This window comes from Lycium ferocissimum, unplaced genomic scaffold (assembly GCF_029784015.1).
Source record: "Lycium ferocissimum isolate CSIRO_LF1 unplaced genomic scaffold, AGI_CSIRO_Lferr_CH_V1 ctg9489, whole genome shotgun sequence".
NCBI classification, from domain to species: domain Eukaryota; kingdom Viridiplantae; phylum Streptophyta; class Magnoliopsida; order Solanales; family Solanaceae; genus Lycium; species Lycium ferocissimum.
The window spans coordinates 5,980-22,186 of record NW_026727744.1 but is presented as its reverse complement, the minus strand read 5'-3'; the positions used below and the strand labels follow the sequence as shown (position 1 = coordinate 22,186).

The 16,207-nt window shown below is 38.7% G+C and overlaps 1 protein-coding gene across 1 annotated transcript; it reads right to left on the bottom strand.

Moving 5' to 3' along the window:
* Positions 1–14,151: 14,151 nt before the first annotated feature.
* LOC132046112 (extensin-like) lies at positions 14,152–15,431 on the bottom strand. The gene has a single exon (XM_059436656.1). It carries the CDS (start codon positions 15,313–15,315, stop codon positions 14,416–14,418), a length of 900 nt encoding a protein of 299 aa, XP_059292639.1. The 5' UTR covers positions 15,316–15,431; the 3' UTR covers positions 14,152–14,415.
* Positions 15,432–16,207: the final 776 nt, after the last annotated feature.

Sequence of the window (16,207 nt, the reverse complement as noted above, 5' to 3'; positions counted from 1 at the left end):
TGATATGATGATGATTATGAAGTGAGCCAGCATGCATTATTTCTTTTATAATTGACAGTCAGTTACAGGTTGCTCCTTATTTGATGCTTCCTTATTTTATTGACATATTATTATTGGGCCAAACCGATCGGTAGACATCTGTGGTTGTCCACTTCTTTCACTTGAGCACCTAAAGTGGACCTTGTTTCATTTAGACACCTCAAAGGGCAATAACTGTCCAGCTTAGACAATTTTTGCAATCATTTCCGCATGTCGCGTGTTATCAACACAAAAAAACGCGCGTGTAACCTTTTTTTTTAATCCTATGTGGCAGCCAACGGTATTATTACTTCCCCTTTTATATATATATCATCTTCTCCACTTCAAAATTAAATCCAATTTAGCCCTAATTTTAGCCCTTTTTTTCACGATCAATTTTTTCCCTCAAATTCAAGCTAATATTTTCTGCTTCTTGCTAATATTTTCTGCTTCATCACGTTCGTTCTTCTATTGTTGTTACTATTATATCGAGCTTATCCGACTCTTTCATGGAGTTTTTTGATGAACATGCCCGATATTGTAGATGTGGTAATGAAGCATTATTGAAGACTTCGACCCAATTAAACCCAGTGTCGCATTTTTATATTGTAAAATACCAAAGGTAAACTTATATCTTCATTCCTTCCTTATTTAATTATTTATTAGATGATTAATTGTTGAAAATTGGTTTTGTAGAAAATGGGTAGTTGTGATTATTTCTTTTGATTAAAGATAGGCACCCTACGCAAAGCAAATAGGGCAATGTGGGGTTTGTTGAAGAAAGTGAAGGCTTTTGAGGAGAAAAGAATTCAGCAAGAAATATGCTCATTGTTGCCGCCATTGTTGCTGGTTTTGTGATGCTCTGATATGGAAAATCAAGCCAAATTGTTAGATGGAGCAAGACAATATGTGCTCCTTAAGTACTTGCCTTTTGCTAAGTTGTAGTTATTATATTGTTAGGATTCTTGAATGTAATTTGCTACATCGCATTGTTGTGACAATTTTGTATTTTGGCATGGTCAAACTTTGGTCAACAAATACCATGTAAACCAAAGATTTTGAATGAAATGTTGTTTTGTCTATACCGTATTTTGCCAACAATGCCTGCTTTGAGCTCACCAAGTCGCATAAAACCTCGCTCTCGTTCCAATAAGTTTATGCTACATATTATTGCCAACAACAGGTAGGTCCATGTTATTTAACACCAACAACAACTATAATTACATTAGCAGAACTGTTTAAACACCAACAACTGGTATATAATGAGCACAAAGTAACCCCAAATAGTAGCTAATATATTAACATGCTCAAGAATGAGCTCAAAGTTAGCATACAAGTAGCCAAAAGCAAACATTAAAATACTGCAAATTGTTTATCGCTACATACAAGTATCGATTGCCAAAATAACCATCCAAAAAGAGAAATTGTTTGGTGCCATATTACATTGCCAATTAAGTACTACATCCTATCCTAATACCGCCAGCTCTTCTTCTTCTTCTTGTTTGCCATCTCGCTTCAATTAAAGGCCAAAGGATGCCTTCCTTGTTTTTCCATCTCAATCCTCTAGCTTTATAACCAAGGTCTATGCCCGGACTTGCATCCTTGTAAGTTTTAACCAGCTTTCTAGAATCCTTTGGCTTGATGTTCCCCGGGCCGCATTTTAGCAAAAAAATGAAGCATAGTCAGCTTTGTTACATATAGTTGTGTTTTAGAGACCAAAGTTAGAATTGACTTACATTTAGTATTTGAGTTCCACTTGTACTTGTGTTTATGCCAAATCCAACATCACCGCCTCTCGTGTCCCCTACTGGTGTTCCTCTCCAACTGCAACCTTGGCTCTCTTCTATCCAAGAACTTGTCTTCTTCTAAGAGGTAGTTGACTTGTTATTCCTTTCAGTAATAGGAATACTTCGTATCCAGAGGGGTGGCCGGCTTGAGCTTCTAACTTTTTTGATTGATTCACCCTCCTAACTCTAGTTGTATCATCACAACCGTCGAAGGCGTAGGGTCGGCTTAAGTCAGAAAAGCGCTTGTCTAGGTGCTTTACTGTGGTCTTGTAAACTTTGGCTGGTGCTTCGCACTGCACAACCCGCATATTTAAAGGCAAGAACTAACTTAAAAACCTAAAATACATGATAAACAAGTTAACCAACTCAAAGAAAACTATTTTACCTTTGCAATATTTCTTGTTATGTCCTTGTTGATGACACTTTGAACAAGTTATTTTCCCCCTTTTCCGGACACCTTTCCATACCTCATCTTTTTGGTTCATCTTTGCCTTTTTGTTCTTTTCTTCTTCTACCGCTGCATTAGTTTAGGTGCGTGAGGCTCAATCTTTGGATTGTTTATTTCAAAGTGCCACATCTTCATATTTGGAATTGGTTGGATGAAATGACTATATGCCTTTAAGAATGTATCCTTCCTATACCAATGCTCCACAAAGTGTTCGTGCTCTAGTTCTATGTGGTAGTATGCACAAACAAAGATGTCGGGCATGGAATTCCTCTCGCCTGCCAAGTTCTACAACTACAACTCTTAGTACTCATGTTAATCGTATGCCTATACTCACCCTCTCCAATCTCAAATCCAATATCGCATTCCAAAGAACCTTGCAGCCCTAGCCATTTCCTTATTATCCTCTAAGGTAAGTCTAGCCATAGGTGAAATCTCGTATATCCAAGTGTTGGCAAACTTAATCATATCACATTGTCTAGTCATTATCTTTCTCCTAATTTCCTCCAACACGGTTATAATTGATTTGTGTCTACAAGACAAGATCCATGAATCAAGGTCTCACACATGTTATTCTCAACAACATCACACTTAGAATGCTCTTTAAAGTATGCCCTCACCCATGATTTTTCTCGGATAATGCAATAAATCAAGACAAATATCATTACCAAGTTTGCTCATTTTATCAAGCTTCCGACCTGAATTTCACTTCAAAACGGCCTTAGAACATCTCCAAAATTGTTTTCTTCTCTCTTCACCCTTCCATTCTTGATGCCAATTGGACCGGATGTGTCTTGACATCTCCTATGCTTAGCATCGGGTAACAATTCTTCTACAGTAGCATGAAAACCCTTCAAAGAAAAGAAATTATTAAATAAACACTCAACAGTAAGAAATTAAACAAGTTACTATATACATCACCTTTTGCATGTCTGCCATCACAAGAAGACCTTCTCCAGCACTCAACCGTGCATCCTCTTTTCAAGTAATTAATGAAAAAATTCTAACTATGCTTAGTCTCTCGAGTCAACAACCGCCAAAGCATAGGAAACATCCGATTATTTTCATTCTTGCCAATCGCTACTAGCGCAGCTCACCTTACAAGCACCCTTTAGAAAACACCCATCAAAACCTATTATTCTCCTACAACCTTCCATCCACCCCTTCTTCAATGCATCCAAGCAGACATAGAAGTACACAAACATGTCCTCTGTAGCAAATTGTCCTCCCAACATAAAGTCCTAACTTATCCCTGCACATGTCTTGTATTTTCCATAATCTCAAAGATGGCTGCTTAATTACTTCATCCTTAAATCTGAAGAAAGAAGCCATTTGGTGTTGCACATTTTGTTCTTGTTAGAAGTTGTACACTTGTGTACGATGGTAGCTCTTAATCATAAAGTCACCGTAATCTCTATCTCTGTTGCGATAACACAACCACTTGCACCGTTTGTTACCTTTACACCGAGCCCTTACTTTACCAAAGTTGATTAGGCCTTAACTTAAGACTAACTTTGTATTCTATTGCATAATCACCAATGCTTTCCTAAATACTTTTTTCATTTTCAAAACCCATACCAAGTTCAAAAATAGCAACTACACAAGCCGGATCTTACCCGACCTTTCGTGCTCTTCCTTCTGCCGGTAGATCAACACCCCTTACAAAGATCAGCATCTAACTCATCATCACTGTCATCACTACCACAATCTGAACTGTCACTATAATCCTCATCTCCACCTAATCTTCCCACATGCCTAGCAGACTTATTTTTACCAATATCTTCAAAGCCTCTATCAACACCAGCTTCACCTAATGGTATTTCCTTCCGTGTTATTTTTTTCTTTCTAGATCGGGGTTCCTTTTACTCCTCTTTAAGCTCTAAGGTTTCTCAATTCTTCATCAACATCCGAATCATCAAGATCCGGAAAATCTAATTCGTAACTACTAGCAACATCCGATTGATCCCCATTTGTTGCATTCGTAATTGTTTCACCATCATTCAGATCTGTTTCAGCACCATTCAGATCTGTTTCACCCCCCATTCAAATTTGTTTCACCCCTATTTGGATCTGTTTCACCCACATTTGGAATTGGAAATGTTTTAGCCTCCTTTGGAAGTGTTTCAGCCTCCTTTGGAGGTGTTTCAATCTCCTTTGAAAATGTTTCAGCCTCATCTGGAACATTTACATCGCATTTATACCCTCCCACCCACATGTGTTGCCCTAGCTTCATCAAGCCACGGGTCATTAATACAAATATCACCCTTCCGGCCCTACCAACAAACCAATTGGTTGTGGCAACTCATCCATCTCATCAATGCCATGGACCACAAACACATCAAACTCATCACCATGTTTTAAATCATTCACATGCCCTAGTAATTGTCTATCAGAAGTAAGCTAAACAAAGGCACTATCATCAACCTTTTGTAGTAGAATCCAAGGACATTTGTGTACCCAAGATCTTTAGTGTATGCTTCCAACTCAACAAGACTAAAATGGTCTTTATCGATAGCAGCACCAAAGACCTCTAATTCCCCTTTGTACGTGGGACCCACTACAGGGTCTTCCACAACTGTACCCCCCATGGTGAAAACAATTAAGAATATAGTCGTCCATTATATTCCCCAACACCCCACAACACACAAGCAACAAGGAAATACCCAAAAAACCCTAACTTTGACATTGAAATTCCCAAATAAACCCTAGTAAACAAATAAAGTGATAACAACCAGTTTCGTACCAAAACACCCTAATTTAAACACAATATAGTATACAAACACGAGAAAAGTTCAGTAGAACCTTAAATTTCTCCAATGTGGCAAATGAAGTTGAAACGAACAAAGTCCAAAGGGTCGATTTCCAGACTAAAACCTGCAAATAAATGAAAATAATACCTTATGAGTGATTATTAACTAAGAATTAACTGAAAATGGAGAAGATATTGAATGAAATCGATGAAAATTTTACCTCGATTATCGTGGCAAATCTCCTGATCATTTGCACGTGAAGTGTGTATATGGAAATGGGTAATTTTGAGCCCTAATTTGGTCTTTAGTTGATTTGCCCGCGTGTGCAATGATGTGGCCAATTAAAATGAGTTGTCACATCATTAATTGAGTTGGCAAATGAGTTGGCACATTATTAATTGAGTTGGCAAAATTTAAATGAGTTGGTACAATGTAATTGGTCACTTAATCCACTTAGGAGACAACTGATATACACGCACTTGGGATTTAAAAATCAAAGTGCAAAAATTGTCTAACTGGAACGGTTATTGCCCACCTGAGGTGTCTAAATGAAATAAGGTTCACTTTAGGTGCTCAAGTGAAAGAAGTGGACGACCACAGATGTCTACCAATGGGTTTGGCCTTATTATTGTTTATGCCTTACATACTCAGTACAATGTTCGTACTAACGTCCGTTTTCTTTGGACGCTGTGTTCATGCCCACAGGTAGACAGGGAGGTGATCCAGACTCGTAGGAGCTATTAGCTGACTTGAGAGCACTCCATTGTTCCGGAGGTGCCATTGATCTATTCTTTGTGTGTGTGTGTGTGTGTGTGTGTGTGTGTGTGTATATATATATATATATATATATATATATATATATATATATATATATATATTGATAGCCGAAGGGCTTATGTATATAATGTAAATATATTTTCAGTGGAAATGGTTCTTCTATGATTATAAGCATAAGATTAATGAATGAATGCTTGATGAGTACGATGGGTAATGGTATGAACGGTGCTCGGTGGTTAGCCCCGGGTACCCGTCATGGCCCCTAGTCGGGTCGTGACAGAATCGATGGGCGGTAACAAATATTTTGTTACTTTTATTGATGATGCTTCACGAAAATTATGGGTTTATATCTTGAAAACCAAAGATCAGGTGTTTCAAGTTTTCGTAAGTTTCATGCTCGGTGGAGAGGCGACGGTCGAAAGCTAAAGCGGCTCCGCAGTGAAATGGTGGTGAGTGCACTTCAAGGGAATTTTAGGGTACAGTTCAAGCCATGGGATCAGACATGAAAAGACAGTTCCTGGAACCCCACAACACAATGGTGTAGCTGAGAGGATGAATCGCACCATTGTTGAGAAGGTGAGAAGCATGCTCAGAATGGCTAAACTGCCTAAGTCATTCTGGGGTGAAGCAGTTCAGACAGCCTGTTACCTGATCAATAGGAGTCCATCAGTTCCATTGGAGTTTGACATACCAGAAAGAGTTTGGACCAATAAAGAGGTGTCCTACTCGCATCTGAAGGTGTTCGGTTGCAGAGCTTTTGCACATGTACCGAAGGAGCAGAGAACAAAGCTGGATGACAAATCTGTTCCCTGCATATTCATCGGATATGGAGATGAAGAGTTCGGGTACAGACTGTGGGATCTTGTAAAGAAGAAGGTCATCAGAAGCAGAGACGTAGTCTTCCGAGAAAGTGAAGTTGGAACTGCTGATGATCTGTCAGAGAAGGCCAAGAATGGTATAGTCCCTAACCTTGTTACCATTCCTTCTAACCATCCCAGAAGTGCAGAAAGTACGACCGACGAGGTTGCCGAGCAGGGGGAGCAACCTGACGAGATTGCTGAGCAGGGGGAGCAACTTGGTGAATATGCCGAGCAAGTGGAGTACCCTACTCAGGAAGAAGAAGAAGAAGAAGAAGAAGAAGAAGAACAATCTCAACCTCTGAGGAGATCAGAAAGGCAAAGGGTAGAGTCATCCAAATACCCGTCCTCAGAGTATGTCCTCATTAGTGATGAGGGGAGCCGTAAAAGTCCGGGGAGGTGCCGTCCCATCCAGAAAAGAGCCAGTGGATGAAAGCCATGCAAGAAGAGATGGATTCTCTATAGAAAAATGGCACGTACAAGCTGGTTAGACTTTCAAAGGGTAAAAGACCACTCAAATGCAAGTGGGTCTTCAAACTCAAGAAAGATGGAAATGGAGAGCTGGTCAGATACAAAGCTCAATTGATGGTAAAAGGCTTCGAACAGAAGAAAGGTATTGATTTTAACGAAATTTTCTCACCTGTTGTCAAAATGACTTCTATTCGAACCATTTTGAGCTTAGCCTAGCCTAGATCTTGAAGTGAAGCGACGGAAAACGTGGCCCATTTCTTCACGGAGATTTGGAAGAGGAGATTTATATGGAGCAGCCAGAAGGATTTGAAGTAGCAGGAAAGAAACACATGGTGTGCCAATTGAATAAGAGTCTTTATGGGTTGAAGCAGGCACCAAGGCAGTGGTATAAGAAGTTTGACTCATTCATGAAAAGTCAAACTTACACAAAGACCTATTCTGATCCATGTGTTTACTTCAAAAGATTTTCTGACAATAACTTTATTATTTTGTTGTTGTATGTGGACGACATGTTAATTGTAGGTCAAGACAAGGAGCTGATTGTCAAGTTGAAGGGATATCTGTCCAAGTCATTTGACATGAAGGACTTGGGCCCAGCACAACAAATTCTGGGGATGAAGATTGTTCGAGAACAAACAAGCAAAAAGTTGTGGCTATCTCAGCAGAAGTACATTGAACGTGTACTAGAACGCTTCAACATGAAGAGTGCTAAACCCGTTAGCACGCCTCTTCCTAGTCATCTGAAATTTCGCAAGCAGATGTGTCCTACAACAAAGGAGGAGAAAGAGGGCATGGCCAAAGTTCCTTATTCGTCAGCAGTCGGTAGCTTGATGTATGCAATGATATGCACTAGACCTGATATTGCTCATGCAGTTGGTGTTGTTAGCAGATTTCTTGAAAATCCTGGAAAAGAACACTGGGAAGCAGTCAAGTGGATACTTAGGTACTTGAGAGGTACTACTGGAGACTGTTTGTGTTTCGGAGGATCTGATCCAGTCTTGAAGGGTTACACAGATGCTGATATGGCAGGTGATCTTGATAATCGTAAATCTACTACTGGATACCTGTTCACATTTTCAGGGGGAGCTATATCATGGCAATCGAAGTTGCAGAAGTGTGCCGCACTCGTACAACCGAGCGGTACATTGCCACTACGAGGCAGTCGGCAAGGAGATGATATGGCTGAAACGGTTCCTTCAAGAGCTTGGATTGCATCAGGAGGAGTATGTCGTCTATTGTGACTGTCGAAGTGCAATAGACTTGAGCAAGAACTCCATGTGCCATGCAAGGACGAAGCACAATGACGTAAGATATCACTGGATTCGAGAAAAGATAGAGGATGGATCTATAGTCAAGAAGATCCTACGCAAAGTGAGAATCCTTTGGATATGCTGACCAAGGTGGTACCAAAAGACAAGTTCGAGCTATGCAAGGAACTTGTCGGCATGCATTCAAACTAGAAGGGTGTTGCCTTCTTCTGGTGAATGGGACTGGAGGAGGAGATTAATGAAGTCCATCCCATTTGGTGGTAATTGGCATGTGCCAATTTAGTTGGCTACAAATTGAACTTGGAGCCAAAGGAAAATACTTGGAGCCAAAGAAAAATTCTTGGAGCCAAAGGCAAAACAATTTGTGGATTACAAATTTTGGAGTTTTTTTCTTTTTCTTTTTTTTGTGCTTGGAGGCCAAGTTTGGTCTCCTATAAATGGAGAGCCATTCTTCCATTTGTAAACACACCAACAAAGAGAGAAAGAAGAGTGAGGCATTCACAGATAGAGAAATAGTCTGTGAGGAAAAATAGAGAGTGTGAGCGATATTGTAGTGAGGTGGAAAATCTTAAAAGAGAGTAATTTCTTTTTGAGTGTGTAGTGGTCTTTGGAGTATTTTACTCAGACCTACAAAGTGTAAAATCCTTGCTATAGTGATATCAGTTGCTCCTCTCGGCCTGTGATTTTTCCCTTTTGGGTTTCCACGTAAAAATCTTGGTATTATTATCGCTCTTTTTTATTCTTGTTGATTAACCATATCACAAAGGCTACATTATTATTCCGCTGTAAATACCGTGAATATTATTTCTGTGGCGGATTTATTCCCAACATGAAATCCTTGAAAGCGTATCATCTGGCACTGAAGAAACTAATAACAGCAGTACAAGAACTAAAAGCAACTCATGACACCAGGTAAAGAAACCGATAGCAGCTGCTGGCACAACCAATAGAATCTTCTTTCTTTTTGAAGAGCTATAACTCTTATTGAAAATTCTTGTAATAGATCCCATAATTCTTATTCTTGAACAAAGATTCTTGTAATCGATCCAACTGATACGGCAAACAATGACAGACAGAGAATCAATAAACATGTTTTGGCCATGATACCATGTCCAGTTTGTCAAGAGAGTTTCTCCTATGGATACAATAGACCCAGAAAGGATGAAATGTTCCATATGTATCTAAGCTGCTTCTTTATTCTCTAGCCATGCATGTAGCTCCTCACAATATCTTCAAAATATGAATTATATCACCCAATAATTTCCTCCCAGAAAATTTAGGACCAAAGACCACACTTCCCGGGCGTCTCCATGTTACACCTTCAGGTCTCCTTAGAAACTGACCTCTCGCTCTCTGTCAAATATGTTCCTCCACTTTGCTCTATCTACAGTCACTATTATTGCCTCCTAACTCAATACAACACTGTATAGGTCTAGAAATGCTTGATTCAGCTGAATCTCCTCCATCAACGAGTCATATTAACCACAATCTTGCATGAGTCTTGTAAAAGTTTGCTACAAAGGAACCTGGTCTATCAATTATTTTCGTCTCCGCGGTCTTATTTTCTTTTTTTTTCCCTTACTGTAATTTGTATTACTTTAAAGAATTCCCAATTAACTGCTTATGTACCTCCTGAGAGCCACTCCATGAAGCCCTGCCATTTGTTTAGCACACCTATATCTTCCACCCCATCTTAATTATTTTTCCTCCAGAACTTCTTATTTACCATTAAACACCCAAGCTATTGTAAAAGTAGGACTTTCATTATATTTTCACTCCTAAACCATCCATCATTAGGAATCATCGTGCCATTTTATCATGCTTAATCTGTGCCTTCCTGAGTTACCTCCTATAGAAAATCTCTTCTTAATTTGTCTATTATTTTCACAACTACTGTTAAAACATGGAATACCATCAAGCAAACTTCATTGAGTGAGTCTACCACCCATTGATAAATATTGCTTTTTCTATGTCACCAACATTTTTACGTTTCTCCACCACATCCCACCAGCAGGGGCGGGGCTACAGGATCGGAAAGTGGTTCATCTGAACCCCCTCCGCTGGAAACAATGTATGTATGTGTGCGCGCGCATGTGTATATGAAGAACTGACGGTTGAGATGCAATTCTTCATCCACTTTTAACTATTTTTCCCCGAAACCTCATGGTCTCCATCAGTGTTTTAAAAGGCGAGGGCGTAAAGCGGTGCGTTTTACGTCTGCCTCAGTGAGGCGTAAGCCCCGAGGCACGGGGCGTAAGCTCCATGGGGTTTTAATTTTTAGTATTTTATAAAATGATATAATTATAATAAATACTTTTAAATAGGTGAAATAGCGTAAAAAATTGAAGAAAACTATAAATAAGTGATATATATATATATATGCTCCACCCCCACAAAAAAACTAATTAGGACAATCTATTATACGCTACTTACAAGTACAAGTGACAGCTCGTTACTTTTTCGAGATAGTAAAAGACAAGATAAATAATTGGAAAAGAACATATATTAGGCATTCTAGCAATAAAAAAAGGTCTTGACTTTTAAATTTAATGTTTCGTTCCTTTTTAAAACATTTGAGTAATTACATGTTGACTTTTGAGAATTTGGGCATTATACTAAGGACTTATTTAACAAATTTCGTTTTAGTTTGAAGAAGTTTTCTGGGCTTACGCCCCAACACGCTCCAACAAAAAAAATTCGCCCCAAACGCCCAGGCGTACGCCCCGAATTGCTGGGCGTACGCCTTTTGGGACTTTCGCCCCGACCCATCATCCCGGGGCATTTTTGGTACGCCCCGCCTCAGGATTCGCCCCGGGGCTCGCCCTAAAAACGCCTTTTAAAACACTGGTCTCCATCAATTTAAGCAAAATCATTAATATACATGGCCATACGCCTGCTCCTTTGCAACCAATATAGCATCCCTGAACCATTGTATAAAAACTTGTGACTGACACCAACTTCCTAGTTTCAGATTCTCATTGGACGCGTCTGCAGTTATAGTCGGCGCACTTCATAAGAGATTAATGGGTCAAAAGCCGGAAATATACCGATTTTATTATTTATACCACCCTTCAATTCCAACTAGTAAAAGCAATGTCTCCTTGCATAATATGGATTCCAAATGAGTAAAATGACTTATCCCTTGGACGATTATTGAACCATCTCTCCAAGGATTGTGAAGAATGTCCTACTAGAAATATTTATAGGTTGTAACAAAAAAAGTATTCATAGGGCAATATGGCAGGGACTATTTGGATTGAATTCCTTCAGCTAATTTAGTGGGTGTCGCACGAGATAAGTTTCAGCAATCAAAACCAATCCTTGCGTATTGTATAAAGAATCAACTTTATGAGCCATGTATACTTTGAAAGAAATCGATCATTTTCATCAATTCAAAAATCATTCAATTTAAAAATACTCCATTGTTTTATTTTACATGGGGGTGTTTAAAAATAAAAGAGAAGCTCAGTGCACTAAGCTCCCATTATGTGCGGGGTCCGGGGAAGAGCCAGACCACAAGGGTCTATCGTAGCAACCTTACCCTACATTTCTGCAAGACAGAGTACATTTCATATTTAGTTTGTTTAAAAAAAACACATTTTCTATATTTTAAAATAATTCAACTTTAAACTTCTAATATTGCCCTTAATGACGTGACTGTATCGTCACACAAATATCATGGCATGTTCGGTGTCCAAACTAGTTAATATAAAATGAGATGGAAGGAGTATATAATATACTAAACAAATCCCTCGGATTTTTGTTATTATAAACATGTCATGCCATCATTCCTAAAAGAGAGTATCATTATAGAAGTAGAGAGTTAAAAGTAGTTTACATATAGATGATTGTCAATCTTTTCGAATCGAACTAAAAAAAGAAAGAGTGTCGTACAAAATCAGATGGAGGATGCACTCAATTCTGTAAAAAACAAAAACAGGAATAAGAACCCACAAGCCCAGCCCAAAATCTTAATGAAATATACCTCTAATATCCAGTTTACAAAACTAGATACTCGCAACGATCAGTAGTAGCAGTCTGATTACATAACCACTCTTCATCAATTATTATGACAAGTCACATCTTTACAATATCCAATGTCTGGATCCACAGACGTCACATTTTGGAGTAGACTAACAATAGAGTTATGGATTAGATAATATCAAACTCACTGAGAGAGAGAACTATGACAATAAAGGTGATTTTGGTTAAGCCAAGCACGAATGGTAAATGCTGCCATTAGTAAGCGTCTAACACTATATCGAGAAGTTCCAAGTTACTTCAAATCATCTCTGCAAGTTCTCTATCCATTTAATGCATTGTTTGAAGATAAATGCTTAGGAGTTTGAGTTAACAAGAAGTGAACCCACTTTGTATGTTTTATCTGGACTGCTATTCTTGACGAGATATATTCTTGACTTTGAAGTTAACAGAGAAATTGTCCTTCAATTTGGTCCTCATTACATAAATTCTTGCATTAACCACTCTCAATCATTCAAAAAACAGTTAAAGTTAAGAAAAAGGAGTCGCGTGAAAGGCAAAATACAAAACCTCCGAATGGCACAGAACCTATTTTTAAAAAAGGTGCAGAGCAGAAGGCAAAATACGAACCTCCAAATGACACGGAACCTATAAGTCAATGGCAACACAGCTTAGTTATAACTAACTCATAGAATCTAAAATTAGATGGCATATAATCCTCTCAAGTACTTGATCCTCCTATTGTAAATCCAACCATTAGCCACTCTCAAACCAACTAAAGTTTTTTTTTTATAACAGCCAGGCGAATATCCGAACCTTCACCTATTAGTAAATAGCAAGACAATTTAGCTGATCCCTAAACTCCTACACTTGACCCATAGAATATCAAATCAAACAGCAATCTATCCTCTGAAGCACAAAGGTTAATAGTAAAACACAGAATTTCATACTATTATTGAACATACAATTAATATCATCAAATGAGAACATGAAAAATTAGTCGGATATGTCAGATACAGCAGTCAGCAAACAGCTAAAAAAAAAATATTTTTCGCCTATCAACCAGAAATTAGTAGTTTTGGACTTCCTAGGTCCTAAACAGGTGTATTCTGGACTCCTAAAACTTACAGCACCATAGTTAATTTACTTCGAAGATGCAATCCAACCTAGGTACAAGAACAGCCCTACAGTTAAAGATTGACAAGCTCAAAAAAAAAATATATTGTTTTTAAAAAGTAAGCAGATGGGAGCCACGGGAATCGAACTTGTTACACTTCAGACACAATTCGACCACCCTTCAATGCTGAGCTATCACTCTTAGCTTCACAAGATACTTGTTTACCATGAACTTATCAGGAAAAAATAACATTCATGTTTCCCATGAAAGATACATGTTCATGTTTCTTGAACTCATGTTTTCTTTGCAAGTAATCAGGTCCAACAAATACAAAGAAAGAACAGGCAATAAACTAAAAGACAACCAAAGAAGCTATTCCCTCTGTCCCAATTTATATGACACACTTTACTTTCCTTTTTAGTCGGTCCCCAAAAGGATGACATATTTCCTTATTTGACAATAATTTTACTTTAAGCTTTACCTTTGATGCTTAACTAGATGATTTATAACCGTACAAATATCTTTGGCTTGTTTTAGACCTCAAGATTCAAAAGTCTTGTTTTAGATCTTAAAACTCCGTGTCCAGTCAAACTACATCACATAAATTGGGACAGAGGGAGTACTTAGATTGTTCAAGTTCAAGGCTTACTAACCTCAAACAGAAGCCATGAAGCAAAATATTACGAGGACATCCATAGTTTCGGCAATTTTCATAAGTGAACTTATTCTTTAGTAGAATTACATATATACCAGTAGAGTCCTTCATAGAAGAAACTTTAAACGGCCAACAACCTTACGCAGCTGAATTAACATAATTCATCTTCAAACCACCATTAAGACAAGGTCATTGAAAATGAACAACCTTTATATACAAATACACCATCAAATAGTAAAATAACACAAGATTACCCATTAGTGTAGAAGCTCATCCAGTAAGAAACATATCAATATTCAACACTGTAATTGCTGTAATCATCCCTGGGTGCTATGTTGTTTTCAACTCTCTCTGCAATCTTGTCTTCCTCGTACTTAATTCCTTCCCCTAATGCCAATCCTCCAAGTGCACCAGCCACTGCTCCAACTGCCAATCCGGAGCCCACTCCTCCCATCTTTCCACTACGCTTTTGATCATAAGGAGGATAATCAACAGGTGCGCTCGGCCTCGACCCCATACCGCCATAGCTAGATTGCCGGTCAACAAATGGTCGTGGAGGAGGGGGAGGCTGAGAGTAATACCCCCCAGGGTAGTAACTAGCATATGGATCAGAGTATCCTCCGTATGGATAAGAAGTAGGCGGTGGTGATGGAGAAGCAGGTGGAGGAGGAGGGTGTGAGGGGTATGGAGAAGAAGGAAATGTTGTTGTTCTATAGGAAGGGGGAGGAGGAGGGTAATAATAGCTAGAAGGAGGGGGTATTTGGTAATCTTGAGTTGGAGATTCGCGAATAGCGAGCTTGAGTCGGATCTTACCATGAGGACGACCGGAGGGTCGTCGGAGCTCAAAAGTCCTGAGTTTGTTGGAATCGTCCACTTCCTTCAATGGAACCCTAAGTGTACCGACTAAGGGTTTGGGAGTCTCTGAAGGTTTTGAATGGAAGATCTCGAGAGTGAGAATATTATCCTGAGGAGGAGAGAAATGAGGAAGATGGAGGACGAATCGCTCGTTCCAAACGGGTCGGGTATTGCCCGAATCATCGGCTTGTGTGGCGCGACGTTGATCCGGGTCGACCCAAAAGATGACATAGGGTTTGAGATCACCGTGATGCCAATTCACATTCTTCAGGTGCTTGGCGGAGACGATGGTGATTTCCAGATCGCAGGTTTTCAATGGAGGACGAGTTGCCATTCTGTGATTTTAGGGTAATCGATGATACCGTGCGCCGCTTATGGAGAGTGCGACGAGGGGGGTTTATATGGGTTGGAAAATTGGATTTGGTAATTATGAAATGTGGAGCCGACTGAATATTTACGGGAGAAATGCATTTATAGCCCACTTATAACGTGTTTTTTGTTATAAAATAATAAAGTTAGAAAAAAAAATATAATATTATAGAGAAAGAGGGGACAGGAGAAATTTTATTTCTCTTCGAGGATGAATTTATAATGAAAGAGAACCTCTATATTTATAAAAGAAAATTGATTTGATCTCAAAGTTACTAACCCTATTTTTTTCCTAAAGATAGACATCTACAGTTATAAATAATATTTATAACACTCCACCTTGGATGTCTATCTGATAGATAATGTGCCTCATTAAAACCTTGCTACAAAAGAAAAAAATCGATTGAAAAAATTCTAGTGAAGGAAAAAGAGTACACATTTCTAATAATACTCATTTTAGTTGCCTCATTAAAAACCTTACCAGAAAAACCAACTGAGACAAAACCTTGGTTAAGGAAAAAAGAGTGCATCGCGTATTAACTCCCCTGATGAGAACATCAATCCAAAATTTGAATCTTCGCATCCTAATCTTGTGCACAATCTTCACGAAAGTTGCGGTTGGTAGAGACTTGGTGAACAAATCAATCATATTATCATTTGAACGAATCTGTTGCACGTTGATATCACCATTCTTTTAGAGATCGTGTGTGAACAACAACTTTGGTGAATATGTTTTATCCTTTTAAGAATCCTCTCTTTAGTTGGGCTATGTATGTTGTTGCATCATCAGTCTTTGAATAAAGTTGCATCGGTATATAATATTGTTGAAATCAATCCAAGTGCATTCCTGACTTGCT

What these genes read in the sequence shown, in the direction of transcription:
- LOC132046112 (XM_059436656.1), bottom strand. Translation starts at nt 15,315, where the DNA reads ATGGCAACTCGTCCTCCATTGAAAACCTGCGATCTGGAAATCACCATC.